The 19,591-nt window shown below is 37.8% G+C and overlaps 2 protein-coding genes across 4 annotated transcripts in view; one reads left to right on the top strand and one right to left on the bottom strand.

Moving 5' to 3' along the window:
* LOC107102906 (myosin heavy chain, fast skeletal muscle-like) overlaps positions 1–8,944 on the top strand; it is a 13,535-nt gene extending 4,591 nt beyond the window's left edge. The window contains exons 13-39 of the mRNA XM_015402361.1: positions 5–83; positions 174–480; positions 564–634; positions 716–803; positions 886–1,003; positions 2,044–2,167; positions 2,244–2,380; positions 2,469–2,724; positions 2,811–3,053; positions 3,157–3,333; positions 3,573–3,718; positions 3,810–3,900; positions 3,982–4,371; positions 4,452–4,578; positions 5,084–5,202; positions 5,296–5,492; positions 6,257–6,440; positions 6,517–6,682; positions 6,772–6,896; positions 7,025–7,333; positions 7,422–7,625; positions 7,711–7,836; positions 7,922–8,092; positions 8,193–8,297; positions 8,380–8,475; positions 8,574–8,705; positions 8,824–8,944. Of these exons, the coding sequence (XP_015257847.1) occupies positions 5–83; positions 174–480; positions 564–634; positions 716–803; positions 886–1,003; positions 2,044–2,167; positions 2,244–2,380; positions 2,469–2,724; positions 2,811–3,053; positions 3,157–3,333; positions 3,573–3,718; positions 3,810–3,900; positions 3,982–4,371; positions 4,452–4,578; positions 5,084–5,202; positions 5,296–5,492; positions 6,257–6,440; positions 6,517–6,682; positions 6,772–6,896; positions 7,025–7,333; positions 7,422–7,625; positions 7,711–7,836; positions 7,922–8,092; positions 8,193–8,297; positions 8,380–8,475; positions 8,574–8,705; positions 8,824–8,844 (4,309 nt within the window). The 3' untranslated portion in view covers positions 8,845–8,944. The remainder of the gene's footprint in view (positions 1–4; positions 84–173; positions 481–563; positions 635–715; positions 804–885; positions 1,004–2,043; positions 2,168–2,243; positions 2,381–2,468; positions 2,725–2,810; positions 3,054–3,156; positions 3,334–3,572; positions 3,719–3,809; positions 3,901–3,981; positions 4,372–4,451; positions 4,579–5,083; positions 5,203–5,295; positions 5,493–6,256; positions 6,441–6,516; positions 6,683–6,771; positions 6,897–7,024; positions 7,334–7,421; positions 7,626–7,710; positions 7,837–7,921; positions 8,093–8,192; positions 8,298–8,379; positions 8,476–8,573; positions 8,706–8,823) is intronic.
* Positions 8,945–14,779: 5,835 nt separating this feature from the next.
* Positions 14,780–19,591, bottom strand: part of LOC107102913 (voltage-dependent calcium channel subunit alpha-2/delta-2-like) — a 52,332-nt gene continuing 47,520 nt past the window's right edge. For all 3 annotated transcript variants that reach the window (XM_015402372.1, XM_015402373.1, XM_015402374.1), the window contains one exon: positions 14,780–19,230. In XM_015402372.1, the coding sequence (XP_015257858.1) occupies positions 19,117–19,230 (114 nt within the window). In that variant the 3' untranslated portion in view covers positions 14,780–19,116. The remainder of the gene's footprint in view (positions 19,231–19,591) is intronic.

The following is a 19,591-nucleotide window of genomic DNA, read 5'->3' as shown; positions in this document are numbered from 1 at the left end:
AAGAGTATAAGAAAGAGGGAATTGAATGGGAGTTCATTGACTTTGGCATGGACTTGGCTGCATGCATTGAGCTCATTGAGAAGGTTTGCCACATGCTGAATTAGACCCGCACAGAAAATCCTTTTAAATCTGTGAAATCTTATGTTTTATATTGTATCTTTCTATCATGACAGCCAATGGGCATCTTCTCCATCCTTGAAGAGGAGTGTATTGTTCCCAAGGCAACAGACATGACCTTCAAGAGCAAACTGTATGACCAACATCTGGGAAAAAGTGCCCCCTTCCAGAAGCCAAAACCTGCCAAAGGAAAAGCTGAGGCTCATTTCTCTCTGGTGCACTATGCTGGCACTGTGGACTACAATGTCAATGGCTGGCTGGAAAAGAATAAGGACCCCCTGAATGACACTGTGGTCCAACTTTACCAGAAATCTGCTTGCAAACTTCTGGCTTTTCTATATGCATCCCATGCTTCTGGAGAAGGTGACATTTTTATGTGCATTTTTTGGGAAATATCTAATTTTATGGTGAAGTACATCATTTTTAATATTTGGTTATACTGACAGGAGAGGGTGGTGGCAAGAAGGGTGGCAAAAAGAAGGGAGGCTCCTTCCAGACAGTGTCTGCATTGTTCAGGGTGAGTTGTAGGATAATCTTTGATTACATTTAATATACTTTATAGCGTCCATTTAACTTTAGACCTCTGATTTATCCTTAGGAGAATCTGGGCAAGCTAATGACTAATCTGAGAAGCACACATCCTCATTTTGTGCGCTGCTTGATTCCCAATGAGTCTAAGACTCCAGGTACACAAATCTTAAATATATTTTGTAATATATTGTTGTATCATCTTCAGAATAATCCTTTTATTCAACTTTTGTGACACAGGTCTTATGGAGAACTTCTTAGTTATCCACCAGCTTAGATGCAATGGTGTGCTGGAGGGTATCAGAATCTGCAGAAAAGGTTTCCCCAGCAGGATCCTTTATGGTGACTTCAAGCAGAGGTACTTATCTCATCTTGCACACTAAAAAGTATTGTCTACTTCAAAGAGTGAGTTGTTTTGAATGCTTATTTAAATTTAGAAAAAAACTAAAATTCAGGAACAATGTAAAAAAAGCAAGAAATAAATATTATGTATGAGATACAAAATTGCCAAATAAGATCATACTAAAGCGTTCACCTAAGACAAAAATAATAGGAGCAAACGATCCAGGTCACACTGCATTTTATTAAGTTAATATTTATTAGATGATTTGTCAACCAGAATAAGCCTGGAGGATTGAACTAGACCTTCCCTTAAAACACTGACAACCTACACTATGGAGATATTTGAATATGTTTAGTTGTTAGACAAGTCTGCTTGTCACTCTCACTGGCAAATTACATCTTTTGACAAATATGTAAATAAAATCCACTCTGGGTGCATTGAGATAGACATTGTAATGTTTCTAATTTCTATGGATTTGACCATTGTTGATTCTCTGATGTGTACTGCCATCGCCAGAAAAGTCTACTTTGTATTAATAAGGCCATGTAGGGATTTCACAACTTTCTCATTTACCAACATCATCAGGGTAGGTTTTTCATTATTATGGTTTAATGTCTACAGTATTCTAGTGCAGTGTCCGAGTTGTTTCATTAAATTGGTTTTGTTGTTTTCCCTCAGTTCCTGAGGGAGTCAATCCACAATTTGAATCGTTGAATGTTTCAAACTGCTTTTAGTGAGCTCAGTGAAATCTGTATCCCTTACTTGTTTATTTCCAAGGAGATTGCATGCATTTTTGGTCTTCTATAGATTATATTCATAACAGAGTTCAGTCAATACTTTTTCAACTTCAGACATATTTCTGTTAGAAAGCTCTTCCTTTTAAACAACCCAATCTGTTACTGACATGAGATATTTCCAGATGCTGATCTTGTACTAAATGAGGCAATGACTTTCCATTTTAGAAGGCATTTTTTAAGACTTTATTTTTTTCAGAATGGTTTCTTGCTCTAAAATATAGCAAAGTCTGACTTAATAGGTGAAATCTTTCTCTTTAGATACAAAGTACTCAATGCCAGTGTCATCCCTGAGGGTCAGTTCATTGACAACAAGAAGGCTTCTGAGAAACTCTTGGGCTCTATTGATGTTGACCACACTCAGTACAAGTTTGGGCACACCAAGGTAAGGTCCTAAACGCTTGCAAAGACCATTAATGCATCATTTTAAATGTTATTCTTACAAATTTGGGGGATTGTAGGTGTTCTTCAAGGCTGGACTGCTGGGAGTCCTTGAGGAGATGCGAGATGAAAAACTGGCAGAGCTGGTTACAATGACTCAAGCTCTCTGCAGAGGATTCCTTATGCGGCGCGAGTTTGTCAAGATGATGGAGAGGCGGTAATTTGCTGTTTTGTGGCAGTTTTTTTTTAGGAATTTAGAATGCATAATTCAAGGCTTGGTTTAAATGTTTGTTGCATATCCCCAGAGATGCTATTTTCACCATCCAATACAACATCCGTGCATTCATGAATGTCAAGACTTGGCCATGGATGAAGTTGTACTTCAAGATTAAGCCTCTCCTGAAGAGTGCAGAGACAGAGAAAGAGATGGCCCAAATGAAGGAGGACTTTACCAAGACCAAGGAGGATCTGACAAAGGCTTTGGCTAAGAAGAAGGAACTGGAGGAGAAAATGGTTTCTCTCCTTCAGGAGAAGAATGATTTGTTGTTACAAGTGCAATCTGTGAGTATCATAATATGCTCAATCATACATATTAATCATTAAATATTCATGCACTGATTTGATCAACTAAATAACTTGACATTTAGGAAGGTGAAAGCCTTGCTGATGCAGAGGAAAGGTGTGAGGGGCTCATCAAAGCAAAGATCCAGCTTGAGGCCAAACTGAAAGAGACCAACGAGAGACTGGAAGATGAGGAGGAAATAAATGCTGAGCTCACAGCGAAGAAGAGGAAACTTGAGGATGAGTGCTCTGAGTTAAAGAAGGACATTGATGACTTGGAGCTGACTCTTGCCAAAGTAGAAAAGGAGAAACATGCCACTGAGAACAAGGTTACACTCTAGTCTTTATCAAGTCATTTTCTATATAGACATTAATCCTCTCTATAAACATTTAAAACGTCATGGTGACTTAACTTTATGGAACACATTACAGGTCAAAAACCTCACAGAGGAAATGGCCTCCCAAGATGAGACCATTGCTAAACTGACAAAGGAGAAGAAAGCCCTCCAAGAGGCTCATCAACAGACCCTTGATGATCTGCAGGCAGAGGAAGACAAAGTCAACACTCTGACCAAAGCCAAAACAAAGCTGGAGCAACAAGTGGATGATGTGAGTGTTTAAAAAGGTCTTTAACTGGCAGTTGATTTTCTCAGGTTTTATAGTTTTTTGTTTTGTTTTTATACTATTTTATCCTCCCTCTATCTATGGTTTGGTTACCCTTTATCTTTACTGCATTAAACCAACATTAACTGGACTTCTCACTATATGAAAGGATGGTTATACTTGATTTGTTTCAAATATATCGTAAAAAATCTGTCATGTAATATATAAAACTTTTCTACTACAAGCTTGAAGGCTCCTTAGAGCAAGAAAAGAAGCTCCGTATGGACCTTGAGCGAGCTAAAAGAAAGCTGGAAGGAGACCTGAAATTGGCCCAGGAGTCCATAATGGATCTAGAGAATGACAAGCAGCAGTCTGAGGAGAAGATCAAGAAGTAAGTGTAGCAATATTTTGAATTATTTCAAGAAATACAATTTTTGAAAAGGTCTGCTAAGACAAAACTTTAACATTTTCTCCACCTGCAGAAAAGACTTTGAGATAAGCCAACTCCTCAGCAAGATTGAGGATGAGCAGTCTCTTGGAGTTCAGTTACAGAAAAAGATAAAGGAGCTGCAGGTGTGACATGATGCTTGCCATGTACCAAAGGAACATTTTGATATCCTTGAGAATCTTCTCATACAACCTTGTTTGTTTCAGGCTCGTATTGAGGAGCTTGAAGAGGAAATTGAGGCTGAGCGAGCAGCTCGGGCAAAGGTAGAGAAGCAGAGAGCTGATCTCTCTAGAGAACTTGAGGAGATCAGCGAGAGACTGGAGGAGGCTGGAGGAGCCACTGCAGCTCAGATTGAGATGAACAAGAAGCGCGAGGCTGAGTTTCAGAAGCTGCGCCGTGACCTTGAAGAGGCCACCCTGCAGCATGAAGCTACAGCTGCAGCTCTCCGTAAGAAGCAGGCTGACAGCGTGGCAGAGCTGGGTGAGCAGATAGATAACCTGCAGAGAGTCAAACAGAAGCTGGAGAAAGAAAAAAGTGAATACAAGATGGAGATTGATGACCTCTCAAGCAACATGGAGTCTGTTGCAAAAGCAAAGGTCAGAACTTATTTATTATTTCCACACACAAAAATACATTACGATCAATTTGACTCAATCAAACTGTGTTCTTTCGTCAGGGAAACCTTGAGAAGATGTGCAGGACCTTGGAAGATCAGCTGAGTGAACTCAGAGCCAAGAACGAGGAGAATGTTCGTCAACTGAATGATATCAGCGGACAGAAAGCTCGACTCCAAACAGAAAGTGGTATGAAAATACTTTTTTCTATACCTAGGCTAATTTTCTGTTTTAGAGCTGAACACTGGACTGAACAAATGAAGTTTCTATGTCTTCGAGGCTACAATCTCATTTGTGATTTTATGTTTTCAAATGTTACAAATAATAACCTTCAAGAAAAACTACCACTTATGGCTTAGTGATAGGGGTGTTATAGCAACTCACTCCCAGGTCCTTGCATTTCAATCACTTTTGTGTTTGAAGGATCAGGCAAAAGCTTTATGGTACCAAATTGGATTGTTAACAGATAGTGGTATAAAATTTTTGACTTTCCATGACACAAAAACTCTTTGCCCTGTGTCTTCTCTGACCTCAGTTTAAACAGCTTGAGTTGACACTAAGGTTTATACAGCACAGTTCACTTTCTCAGTAACCACCTCTACACCAAAGAGTGTTGCTCTTACCATAACCTGGTCAATATGTAGGATGTGTTAACGGATCATCTTCTTTTACCTTGATTAACTTTCTCAAACAGGGGAATTGGCTCGTCAGCTTGATGAGAAAGAAGCTCTTGTATCCCAGCTGACCAGAGGTAAACAAGCTTATACTCAGCAGATTGAAGAACTGAAAAGGCACATAGAAGAGGAAGTGAAGGTAAAAATCTCTGAGAAAGAAAGCATGACAAACTTGCTTTAAAAATGGAGTAAGAGGTATTAGGTATTCATGTGATTCTTGTTTGACCCACAGGCCAAGAACGCTCTGGCTCATGCTGTTCAGTCGGCTCGTCATGACTGTGATCTGCTCAGGGAGCAGTATGAGGAGGAGCAGGAGGCCAAAGCTGAGCTACAGCGTGCTATGTCCAAGGCTAACAGCGAGGTGGCTCAATGGAGAACCAAGTATGAGACCGATGCCATTCAGCGCACAGAGGAGTTGGAAGAGGCAAAGTAAGTTCTTTTCCCTATTATAGTTAGAGAAATTAGCTCATAGACAGGGTTGACAATTTTCTTGACTAGATTGTGCTGACCAATAACCAGCTAGCCAGATACTCAAAAATCTTTTTTTTTCCATTCAGTTGACATAACATAGCTGAGTCCCAGTATGATGTTAAGAACAATGTAGGTGATTCAAGATTCAAGAAGAATTTATTGTCATTGTCAAAAAAAGGCAACAAAATTGTGTTTGGGGTACAATACTTAGTAGCAGCACGTTCCAAGTAAAGTGCACAAGAGGTAAAAGTGACACCAGTGGTTGACCCCCCCCCCCCCCCCCCCCCCCCCCCCCCCCCCCCCCCTCCATCCCAGGTAGGTATTGTTACTGCTTGAAGACCCAATTTGGCTATATCCAGTACTGGACAGGTACTTTGTTCCCTCTGTTAGCCTTTAAACAAGCTGGATTTGGAAATATGGATGAATATAGAAATCTCAGGGTCAAGATCAGTGTCTCAAACACTACTGTCAAATTAATACCAGGCATGCTAATTACACCAATCTAGAATAGTGGGTGACCAAGCTCAAAGTCATAAACACTTATTTTCCAACCACTCAATGATGCAGATTGTTTTAGGAAAGTTGTCCTACAATAATTTTTATTAATAGTTGTAAAATTATATCAGAATAAGCTGAAAATGTTGGCAGGTCAAACCTGCAATCTATGTCTCTCTTATTGTTATGGCTGTGACTACTTTAATTAAAAAATGATCTTTTTGCAGGAAAAAGCTCGCCCAACGTCTCCAGGATGCTGAAGAGTCCATTGAGGCTGTGAATGCAAAATGTGCCTCTCTAGAAAAGACCAAACAAAGACTGCAGGGTGAGGTGGAAGACCTTATGATCGACGTGGAGAGAGCTAATGCTCTGGCTGCTAATCTGGACAAGAAGCAGAGGAACTTTGACAAGGTACAAAATCTCTTTTGCTTATCAAGGTGAACAAAAAAGAAAAAGAAGAAAATGTAATAGTTTGCTGTTTCGTCAGGTCCTTGCCGAATGGAAGCAGAAGTATGAGGAAAGCCAAGCGGAGTTGGAGGGAGCTCAGAAAGAGGCTCGATCGCTGAGTACTGAGCTGTTCAAAATGAAAAACTCATATGAAGAAGCTCTGGACCACCTGGAGACCCTGAAGAGGGAAAACAAGAACCTTCAACGTAAGACAATTACCAAGGTTTCCATAAGATCACAAGATTCTCTTAAATTTGAGCTTGCTAAAACTTAACCTCTCTCTCTGATTCTAAAGAGGAGATCTCGGACCTGACTGAACAACTTGGTGACACAGGAAAGACGATCCATGAGCTAGAAAAAGGAAAAAAGACTGTGGAAAGTGAGAAATCTGAAATACAGACAGCTTTGGAGGAGGCCGAGGTAAAAATCTCCTTTTAAGTCTATTGATGTTTAGCCAACTGATTTTTAAGGAGAGGAAAATCCTGAATGAAAAATGTGATATTTTTAGAAATAAAACATATGCATCTGAAGACATTTCATCTTCACAGGCCACCCTTGAGCACGAAGAGTCCAAGATTCTCCGTGTCCAGCTGGAGCTCACTCAACTCAAGAGTGAAATTGACAGAAAACTTGCAGAGAAGGACGAGGAGATCGAGCAGATCAAGAGGAACAGCCAGAGGGTGATGGAGTCCATGCAGAGTACTCTGGATGCTGAGGTCAGGAGCAGAAACGATGCCCTGAGAATCAAGAAGAAGATGGAGGGAGACCTCAATGAGATGGAGATACAGCTGAGCCACGCCAACCGACAGGCGGCTGAAGCCCAGAAACAGCTGAGAAACGTCCAGGGACAGCTTAAGGTACATCTGTTGAGAAAGTTATCATACAGAGTTCATTTTATGAAAACATCTACAAGATTTATTTACATGAAAAAAAAAATGTGTCCAGGATGCCCAGCTTCACCTTGACGAGGCAATCCGAGGCCAGGATGATATGAAAGAGCAGGTTGCCATGGTGGAGCGCAGGAACAACCTGATGACTGCTGAAATCGAGGAGCTCAGAGCTGCTCTGGAGCAGACGGAGAGAAGCCGTAAAATGGCTGAGCAAGAGCTGGTTGATGCCAGTGAGCGTGTTGCACTGCTGCACTCTCAGGTATTCCCCTAAACAAATACAAATGGTACTTGAGTTTTAAAGGTCCACCAATGGATTTTTTTGTCATGTTTCTTTTTTTATCCAGAATACCAGCCTAATCAACACCAAGAAGAAGCTGGAGTCTGACTTTGTACATATCCAAGGTGAGGTGGAGGATGCTGTTCAGGAGGCAAGAAATGCTGAAGAAAAGGCCAAGAAGGCCATCACTGATGTGAGTAATGCCAAAATTTTGCCTCCACAAAATATATTTCTGTAAACAGAATTACTGAGTGTTAAAAAAAATATGAACATTTCAGGCTGCCATGATGGCAGAGGAGCTGAAGAAGGAGCAGGACACCAGCGCTCATTTGGAGAGGATGAAGAAGAACCTGGAGGTGACAGTGAAGGACCTCCAGCACCGTTTGGATGAAGCTGAAAATCTGGCCATGAAGGGAGGAAAGAAGCAGCTCCAGAAACTGGAAGCTAGGGTATTCCTTTGTTGCTTTGTTTGTTTTAACCATCATTTTACTTCCATTTTGATAAAAAAAAATTATTTGTTTAATAACTATAAACTTCCTCATGTATCAGGTGCGTGAACTTGAGGGGGAGGTTGAAAGTGAGCAGCGAAGAGGAGCCGAGGCCGTCAAAGGTGTTCGCAAATATGAAAGAAGAGTGAAGGAGCTCACCTATCAGGTTTGAAGCTTTTTCTATTTTATCAGTTTACAGATTTCCCACAAGGCTGCATAGCAGTTAATTTATCATTCGCTAACTGCAGACTGAGGAGGACAAGAAGAACATTGTCAGGCTGCAGGACCTGGTGGACAAGCTGCAGCTGAAAGTGAAAGCATATAAGAGACAGGCTGAGGAGGCTGTAAGTTACAGGCTCAGCTCCATTGCACTATGTCATCAAGTTAAAAAAATTTTTGTTTTCAAAGTTATTTGACATAACTTTTATGAATTTGCTCACAGGAGGAACAGGCCAACTCTCACATTTCCAGGCTAAGGAAGGTGCAGCATGAGATGGAGGAAGCTCAGGAGCGTGCTGACATCGCTGAGTCCCAGGTTAACAAGCTGAGGGCCAGGAGTCGGGAAATTGGAAAAGTAAGCAAACTCTTTGAGCTGAAAATATGATTAACATTAACTATTGCTCACAGATTCACCTAAAAATGCTGCTGCGAGTATATATTTTGATTTTAGTTATTTTTTATTTTTTTTCCAGGCAAAGGAGTCTGAAGAATAAGATAAAACCCAGATGAGAGACGAAATGAGAATCATAAAATATGATATTTCATTGAGTTGGTCTCACTAAATGTTCATCAGTAAATAAATTATTTAACAAATCTGTTGCCTGTGGATCTTCTTTGAACAATATAAGGTCAATTTCACCGTCTAATGGACAGCTTTGGGGATTACGGATTACAGATTTCTCACCTGTAATAAGAATCCCAATTAGAATTACTTTATTAATCCCTTGCGGAAAAAAAATTTCTTGCAGTGCACCCGTTTTGGAAGAGGGAAAAATAAGATTGTAAGTACAAATAAGATATAAGAATGAGATAAGATTAGGATAAGAATAAAATAAGATAAGGTAATATTAAAATAAAATAAGATAATCAGTGCATAGGTCTGATGTGGTCAAGATTCCATTCTGAATAAAAGTTTCATTTTAGTTCTCATCCAAAAATAAAAACATAATTTGCATTAAAATATCAACCATTTACCATTACATTTATTAATACTACCTTGGTAGTAGTAATGGTAGGATTGGTTTATGGCATAGAGGAAATGTTGGCCCATATTGACATAGTAGCATCATACAGTTGCTGCAGACTGCTTAACTGCATAATTGACATGCTCTGAGGGATTGAAACTTGAGTATTACAGTATTTTGGACTAAGACAGCAGTTCGAGGAGGCATTGTCAGTTATTTAGGTGTTACCAAACTTAAACTAAAGCTGATACCCTAAGGCTCAGAGTGTGCCAGTAAGATACTCAATACCACCATATCACAAGCAACAGCCTAACCCACTGATGCAAAGGGCCAGATGAAGCCATGTTTATTTGTTGTTGTTGTTCCAGACACTATCACTATCACTATCTAATTTTACCATGAAATCTTCCCGTTCTTAGCTACCAGGACAGGCCCCAGTATGGTCCCCTGTTCTTGTAGCCCATCTGCTTCAAGTTTAAACATGTTGAGCCCTCAGAGATGGTATTTTGCATAACTTGTCAATATAATCCATCAGACAGCTGTGCTTGAGAATACAAGCAGATCAGGGTTTTCTCTCAGCCTATTTACCACAATCAAAGGTTACAGTGCCTGAAATCCATTTAATTAAATGGTCAGTTTGAACTTCAGCAAGTCATCTTCACCATGTTAGGATGCAAAAATGCATTTAGTTGCTGACATGTGATTGACTGCCTAACTTTTTGGATTAACAACAAATTGGACAGATGTCCTTAATAAAGTAGACAATGAGGGTATTCAATCGCAGTAAGGTTTTAGCAGCAGTGGATCAAAAATAACTTAATAAATAATAATAGATAAATAATTCCTCTACTTACTATGTTGAAGCAACCGTTTAACAAATTTTTAAACAACAGTCCAAAAGCAAACAGCCCCCTCCTCCCAGCATCTGCTCCTACACACAAGTTGGCAATCACAATTCTCAGTATGACCGCGTTAGGATAAAAGGAAGAATCCTGCAGTTCATCTATTGAGCATGGATGTTATTTAGTTGTCACACATAAACAAAGTTAATTTATTTTTTGTGTTAATTTTCTCCAAATACCAAAAAAGTATGAAAAAGCAAAGTTCAGACAGTAGGCAGTCATATTTGTTTATACACCTTTTTCCAGTGCCAAAACTTGATGTTATTTGCATCTGTTTGTATTTCCTCTTTATTGTACCCACCTCCTTTAATTTAATCCCTGTGTTGTTTAAATCGGTGTTTCCCTTTCTCCGGTTCTCTGTTGCCATCTCTTTACCATACGTTACCCATCTGTGTGTCTTGGTCTCCTGGTCTTTCTGTTGATCATTTGTTTGTTGTTTTTCCTCATTACATCTTTCTTCGCCATCATGTGCCTCCCTACTTACCATAATGGTCCTCCACCTCTACAAAACCTGAGAAATAACAAATTAATAAAATTTGCATTTAGTAGGTTACCATAGGTCATCCACCTACACCCACTTAGTACTTGTATTAGACACTTTTAGATTAATCCAAATAGTTCATTTAAAATTATTTTAAGGTGGAACATGTCTGTTAAAGAATAAAGCCAAATTCAATCAGATACAAAAACACTAATCATCACCCTAAAAAAAAAAAAAAAAGCAAATAAAATCAGTTTTACCCCCAAAGAAGCCATAGACTGCAGCAAATTAACATCAATCGTCCTCTTCCCTGAAATCTTCTGTTGCCTTTCTCATTGGGTTCACCTTATGTGGGGTGGAGTGATTGTGTGACTGGAAAAACACAGCATGATGTATTAAAATGACAATAAGATTCAACTTGCGCTGCCAAACACTGATGGTCTGATATCATAGCTAAATATGTTGGCATATGCCTAGTTAAGCCATGTTTGGAAGAACAATGCCTGTTGGACAGAAGGTACAAGTCACAGAAATAACTAAAAAGAGCGGAAGGCATCCAGGATGCCTTGTTTATGGAGTCATCAAAGCCAAACATCCCATTCACTTCATGGCTGGTGACTTTCCTCTAAGGACATTACCCTCCCTCCCTAACTGCTTAAAACTCCTTTGATTGACTGAGGGCACATTCCCATCCTGACAATACAAGCTGCAGCTTGGATTTCTTCTGAAAGTAAAAAGGTAATCCCTAATACAGTAGCTGTCAGTCTCTTAGCAATAAAGAAAGGAAGTGCTGCTATCTTGAATCTGTGACCCAAGAAAAGGAAATCCTTTGCTATCATATGGAAGCAAGCTTATCACCAGGATGCCGCAGTTTTTTTTTTTCTTTTTAGCCCTCATGTACAGTATATACATGCTGCACATGGCTCAGGTTCACTTGTGTTATTAAATAGTACTAAATAGTTGTTAAATAGTATTGAACAAATTTTTTTGGGGGGGGATCTTTCAGTATATGAAATATGTATTTTTTACTGCAATTATTCTTATAATACACACCGTAACTCTAAGCCAGAACAAGTTATTTCAACATGACCTAAACCCCAAACTTGCAATATTAAAATCAGGCTAAACACAGATATCTATTTAAAAATCCTGATGTTTTCCACCACCGATCTTGTTGGTAAGCCTAAGGTCTTAAGAGTGAATCTTTACTTAGAGAGTGAGATTCATACACTAACACACAATGAAGCACATTTTCTAAATGGTAAATTCACAAAGGTAAATCATTATAGTCATATTCTTCAAATTGTAAGGGTTCTTAAACAAAACCTTTTGGTTTTTGCTATTTTTATCATTAAAATTGTATCATAAGTGAGTGAAACAACAGTAAAGACATCTCACAATTATGTTATGGTAAAATGAAATAATTTGTAAAAAATAAAGTACACTCCAAGAACAACACAAAAAGCCCTACACTTTATAAAGGGTATAAGTGTGCTTTTATCATAAAACGGCAGAATAATTAAAGTGCTTTACACATCAAAAATGACAGTCTTTGCATATATCTATGTTGTCTATAGTTATGTAGTCTATGTGTTCGCGCGCTCCTGCTGGAAATCTTTCTTAGACTTTTCTATGCTACTTTATGGGGGTCAGTGGTGTTTAACTGTGCAATTTACTTTCTAAATATGCTCTCTGAATGTTATGTGTTCAACAGTAGTAGGATCCCTGCTTTGTATCTGATCTACAGTTATCAAGCCATAGTAATGAATTAATATATCTATTTTGGAGAGAACTGTGACCCTTTTGACATTTTCCTTGCCAGCAAACATGCAACACCTTAATAAACTCATTGTTTATTGTTATTATTAGGACCAACAGCTAGATGTTCTCCAGTATCTATACTTACTTCCTAACTTCATAAGCCAGAATGCCAACAGTTTTGTAAGCGAAGAGTTTTAAGAATGGACTGACTTCATGAAGGACTGAAATCAGCTTCCTATGTCTTATGTTTCATATCAAAGATACCATAAGAACCCGCTGGTTGGTGCAGAGTTATGTCTGTTGGATGATGCTATTGTAGAGCCCCTATTTTTATCTGGAAGAATCCTCTAGAGGCAGGAGTCAAATGTGCACCATGTTAAGCTGGGTACGTGCAGAAGAGTGGTGAGGCTCAAGTGTCATCTAAAGCCTGGGATTAGAAAGAGGTGCAAGTATTACAGAGCCTTTTAGATCCACGTGTTCTGGAAGTTATGATCGATGAATTTCATTAATCTGGTTATTTTATGAGGTGATAGTTATTAACAACTTAGTCCTTGGCTTGAGCAGTACAGAAAATAAAGCATACATTGTAGGCCGTTGCTCTTGTGAAGTACAGTGCAAGTCTGAGGTGTATACCCCATCACTTTGGGCATAATTAATTTCCTATTACCTTTAGCACTAAATTTAGTATTGACTGGGTTCAAAAGTTTGTCTTTATTGTAGTCTAATTTGTATACATGTATTTCAGTACATACAAACACTACATAAACTTCTACTGATATCTGGTTAAATTCTTTCAAGCTGATGAGAGAGTGCTCTTTTTTGACAAACCCTCTTTGCATTTTAACTGATTGGTTTCATGCATCCCACCTGGCATTTAGACACAGATGTTCAATAAGGTTGAGGTTTGGGCATTTTAAAGACTTAATGTTAGTCTACTTGAACAATTTCATAACGAGGTTTATTAAATTTTGGAAGATGGCTCAGTTGAAACACCTCCGTGTGTTCAAATTTCAGCTCTTCTTTTAAGGCAAGGCTTAAAACTTTCCTTTTTCATAAAGCTTATAGTTAGAAAGGCTCAGGTTATCCTTAGCTATCTCATTAGTTATGCTGCTATAGGCTTACTGTAGACTGCTGAAGGACATGGGAATCACTTTTCATCATTCTGCCTCATTCCACCTCAGTTCTGCAGTATTAGTTATTTCAAATTATGTTCTCTCTGTATTTTTTTGTCAGAGTTTGTCACATTATCTATTTATTTTCTAGACAGAGCAACCTATTGAGCTAGTGTACTGTTATCTTTTCTAACATGTACATTACGTATAGATCAGTGCCTCTATGTTCCTCTTGTGTGGCAGCTTCTCTCTCCTGGAACCCCCAGTCATCTTCAGCAGATGGCTGCTCACTCTGAGCCTGGTTCTGCTGGAGGTTTCTTCCAGTTAAAAGCATGTTTTTTTCTCTCCACTGTCACTGCATGCAAGTCAACAATATAATACAGGCAAATATGCACTGTCGCCAAAAGGCCAACAAGGAGGAGCGTGTTCTGCAAAGTCATTGAATCGATGCAATCAGCTGGTTTCCTTGAGACAGAAAACAAAGAGGCAATCTGACTGTACGAATTGAATAAATTCCTTCAAAGTGCCTTGAGATGATGTGCTGTGAATGGGTGCTATATAACTTGTAATGAATTGAACTGATCTATTACTGCATATTTAACCTTGCTTTGATCTGAGAAAGTGCCAACCCTCAAAAAGGCCCAGCTCCAAATTCAAGACATCAAAGCTGAAAATGGACAGATGCTTGAATGGGCAAAATAAACAAGCTTTCTGGAGAAGAGTTTTCTCAATCCATGAGACATAGTTTGACTAATTTGACATTGATGACACAAAGTTTGTAAAACCTAAGAGCTTCAAAGCTGAGGCCAGTGTATTAACAGTCAAACAGTATGTCAACTAAAAAGAAGGGTGTTTTGGTGTTTTCATAAAAACCCAGTTTATGGGAGGAAAAAAAACAGTTTAAGAGTCAGTTAGTATCCACTGAGATTTCGCTCCACACATTATTATTTATTTAAGAAGTTTGCTCGTAATTTGTGGACTTTAAACCAAATAATAGTTAAACTGTATGAATATATAATATTTACTTTGTTGTACCATTTAACACTCTATAAAAACAGATAATTAATTAGAAGAATGTAGTTACTGTGAGATTAATGACCATTTAAGTGTATGTTACCTATCGACCAGGCCTGAAATAGTGACAAATGGTTTATCTATTCAACCAGCATTTAATATGGTCAATTTTAAACTGTATTATACATTCACTGATCAATATGGGGGCAGTATTACGCGTGAAAATAACACGAAAGTCTAATAAATAATCATTAAGAGCTGAAGTGAAAAATATCAATAGCATTTTAATGAACAAATATATAAACATTTAGATATCTAATTCATAATGAGACTGACAAAAATCTTTACAAAGTCATCCTTCATGTTCCACTGTTTCATATTATGTGTACAAAATGAGGTGGCACTGGCACACAGAAAAGGAATCGTTCCAGCTTAGTAAACAACAATGTCAGCATAATGAAAAGCAAAGCTACAGCAAAAAAAAAAACAATCTCAGAAAATCCAGAGGATGTAAACATACAGGGTGCTGTACTACAGTATGTATCCATTTTTACTCCCTGTGCCTGCAGAAGTTCAAATCCATTCTGATCCCATCTGTTATTCACTGACCAGCTGAGTATGAATAGCTAACAATACAAAATATCCCATACATTAAAAAAAGCAGTACAGAGATGTCATTTATAATAAGCAAACAGAATCTGTGATCAGTTTAAAGTGTGTCTTATTTTCATATACAACCTATAGATGCATGAATATTCAGTGATTCAAACAAAATTTACAGAATTATAATTTTTTTTTGTTCAACATAAAAGATTTTCATTGGGCAGTATGTCGCTCATATTTGTTATCTTCACTGTTTGCTGTAAGAGATATAAATCTTCCGTATGCCATCATTCCCTGTAGGCTTCACTGAAGTCAAATTCATCTGCAGCTTCTTCACGTGCATGTTTATCTTAAAAGGCTGCAGTGCTGGACGCAGACATAAAATGCTCATCAACTTTTATGTACACATATCTCTAAAGTGTTCAAAATATCATGCAAGTAAATACCATCATTTGAAATAAAGCAATACTTCGGCCAACATTAAGCTGTAGGCTGCAAAGCTCTGCAAACTTACTTTCCGTTAGGTTACAAGAGACTCACGGAATATCTTGTGGCCTTGGTCTGTTCTATAAGTTCCCGTCATGCTCGGGTCCAGAAGAGATGGGAAAGTTTGTTTTGTTTAAGTAAACACCTGTTCTGATATGCAAATCTTTCCAAATCTTTCCTATATATGTCTATATATACAAACTGAGTGCGCTTATGGGAAAAAGTAGAAATCTAGAGTCTGTTCTTTATGTTAAATCTGAACCACAGTGTAGAAATCAATAAGATAAAGCAGGGCAGCAATCAGGTTGGTTCCTGTCAGGTTCTGTCATCAGAAAACTTCAGGCATGGTTCCTGCAGCAACCTTATGCTGTTCTCTTTACCAACTGTGCTTCTTTTAAAGCTTTCAAATATGAGCATATTTTAATATATTCCTGGAACAAATGAGTATCTTTAAAACTGAGCTGCTTCTATTCTTAAGGATGTCTTTCGCACAGAATGTCAACAGCTGAGATCCAAATGATCCTGTATTTCAAAATGACGAGTGCAACAAGGCACTGTGGGATGGAACACCAGGCTGACAGAGAAAAATGTTAGTTTACAAATACTTATTCGAAGAAAACTTTTAAAAACATACTACAGGTAAGACAGCAGCCAGTTAAATCAATGACCGAAAAGACAAGAGAGCATGAATCACTGCACTGAGATTCATTATAGATTTCACTATGAGTACTCCAACTTCTCTCTGTCCAGTAACACTTTTTTTCACAGCAGATAATGTTTTTACATTCATTTAGTGGAAAAATGTGTCTAAAATTAATTGTTCTAACATAGTGGTGCATTAACTATTTTACAGGAATTTTATGCCACTGTATATCACCTTGAAAGAAGCTGTAGGGTTAACATTTTTAAATTTTTCAAAAATAGGTTTATGGTGAATCAAACCAAGTTTTAATAAAAAACTCAATCTATACTTAGATGTTTAACAAATTAATAGAACATAAGTCCAAATACTGTTTAGTAATTATAATGCTATAAAGTTTAAATTTAGATTTAAAAGTGTCTCAAAGAATAATAGCATGTAGTATTTTGGCATTGATGTGGGTTACGCTTGTTAAATTACACTGTACATGCTGTGACCCCTGTCCTAAAAGGGCAGATCAAATAAAAAACTTGACAGAAGTGTCAGTTAGGGTACACATAATAAAACAGAAAGCTTCTGCCACAGTGAATCAAGCTGAACAATTCAAATAAATAAAAAAAAGAGATTTCAAAAAACAACATCAAAAGCAATCTATAGGCTACATTCTCCATACAGAAGCATTCACAAGTGTATAATTCCAAAGTTGACAACATTTTGACAATGCAAGTTACAAAAATACATCTTAGAGTGTCTAATCAGTTCACCAGCTGATGCATAAAACACTGAAAATTGCAATATCAGCAGAGCATATTGAGGATTCCTCATAATTATCATTGTATGGATGTAAATAGTGAGGAGACTGTTATTGCATTCAATGTCATAGTTCTTATGGACACATTAGTTAATCAGTCACCTGTTCGATTCTATTTTCTTGGACAACATCTAACTTGACTGGAAGCACTTTTTTTAAAACCACTGAGCAGTTATAAAGCATCTCGTTAAAACCCACTGTTAATCTTACAATGCAGTGAAATGCAAGAATGTCTATTGTCCTGAAACCTGTGGGTTTTTTTTTTTTTTCGTTGTTTTTTTTTTTGTTTGTGGTTGCTTTTATGATATTGACTTTTACCATGTTTTATTTTTAAGCTTTTGTGAGAATAGCTTCGTTGGAATTATTCTGACTGAATAAGTCAAATCATTTTGAGGCTACAGCTAAGTTCTACCTTCATCTTAAAACAGCTGTTGCTGCAGTAGCTCTTTCTACTTTATGTACTGTAAGATGAAGTGTACGAGGACTGAACATGCAAACAGAAACAGGCACAACAGAAACATGGAGGTAATTAGTTTCAAAGCTCATGCATGTAAAAAAAAAACATGGCTTAGAACTCTAAGGAGAAACATGAGGTGTATCTTTGCTGGCTTCCAATTCATGTAGATGTTCTAAAACTTTAAGACAACTTGCAGAATCAGCTAATGTTCTATTTCTTTTGAGTGAATATTCAACTCTAACATTTAGGATCTGATCTTCAAAAGTTTTGTATCTATTAAAACACGTGCAAACTTGTTAGCACAAGAAAAGTGATGTTCGTACAAGGTGCAAAGCAATTTGCTTGCGCAAAATCTTATCCTATCTTGATTCAATCAGGCGCTGCACAGTAGAGCAATCATTAGCACTTTTGTTTCTCAACAGGAAGACCCTTTGTTTAATACTGGATTCTGTCTGGATTTTGCATGTTCTCCTTCTGCATGCATGGGTTCTCCCCAGTTATAATGGTTTGCTTCCACAGTTCAACATCATGCGTGTAAGGTTAATTTGCCTGCAATCTTGTTCTTTGGTTTGAGCTCATAGTTTTAACTGTTCTGACCATTAGAAACAGGCTCCAAACCCTAAAACTCTGTAAAGAACAAATGGGTAAACTGTGGACTGGTTGATAAACTAAAGAGAATTTTGGTCCTGTTCAAACTGGAAATATCTTTGATAACAATTAAACGCAAAATTGACCACTTTACTTTTTCTTTTTGTGAAGAAAAACCAGCATGCAGTTTAATAATTTCCCAACTTCTGCACTGTTCAACAGCAGAAAGGGAGTTTCCAAATAAGACTATTTGCTCAAACATATTTCAAACTGTACACTTTAAGTTTACACTGTCTTCACAGGAGAGTGGTCAGTTATATAACTGGTTTAGTTTTGAAACTAAATGCTGCAGGTGTCATTTAAGGACAACACAAGACGTGTCTGACGAAAAAAAAAAAAGAGTTGGATGTCTCATCCTGCACCCGACTCTATAACATTTACATTTAGAGGCTTCATGGAAGAGAAATGCCTTAGATCACTTTCTGTAAAAACATGTATAAGACACAAATGCTGCAACACTCCTAAAGTACAGTACAAAGTTGGAATGCAGAACTTCACCCAATAACAGTAAATGTGCTTTTGCACCTTTTATGATCTCAAATAACTGACATCCTTGAAAAAAAAATCACCTTTTTAATGAATTGTTCTTCACTTTGATTCTTATTAACTGCCTTAGCAACCTTTCTTTAGCTGTGAAATGTGGAAGATAAAAATAAAATCTTATGATCTTATCAGGTTGTGCTGCATGCAACCTCATTACATTCCCCTTCCCATATTTTACACTGAAGCTTTTAAAAAGCCTAACCAAATGTATAATAAGGCATAACAAAATACCAGGAGCTGATCCTATGAGTAGTTGGTTGAAATAAACGACAAATAACGTCACAGTTGGTTTTTGATATGACCTTGTGTAGATCCAAGCCTAAATGTGAGAAGAAGGAGCATGTCAGTGTGTGTGGATGTGTGAGAGATGGAAGAGGGGCAGAATGAGCTGAATGAAAAGAAGGGTTCCTATAGAGGACTGCAGTGAAGAACCCCGTCCACACTCTGATGTGTTTTCCTGTGGAGGAAATAGAAAAACATATTTCACATGGAAAAATGGAAAGAAAAACCTTCTGAATGTATTTTGTGTATCTTAACCTGCAATAATTGATTTGTAGCTCAGAGTTTTGCTGTATTGCAAAATCCAGTTTATGACACATACTTTATTATTAGTCTAAAAAAGTGGAAAACCAGTCAAACAACAAATTCTATTTTTTTATTTTTATTTTAAAGCTACAGTGTGTAATTTTCAGCGACATCTAATGTTCAGACTGCAGACTGCAGCAACATGAACATCTCCCCCCCACCGCTTCTCCCCCCCAACAGTACGGCGAGCGTTACAGGACAAAATGCCTTCCACGATGTCCGCATCATCTACC

The sequence above is a fragment of the Cyprinodon variegatus genome, unplaced genomic scaffold (genome assembly GCF_000732505.1).
Source record: "Cyprinodon variegatus isolate N-32 unplaced genomic scaffold, C_variegatus-1.0 Scaffold1340, whole genome shotgun sequence".
In the NCBI taxonomy this organism is placed as follows: Eukaryota; Metazoa; Chordata; class Actinopteri; order Cyprinodontiformes; family Cyprinodontidae; genus Cyprinodon; species Cyprinodon variegatus.
The sequence above is the reverse complement of the archived record's forward strand: the minus strand, read 5'-3'. Positions and strand labels throughout refer to the sequence as shown.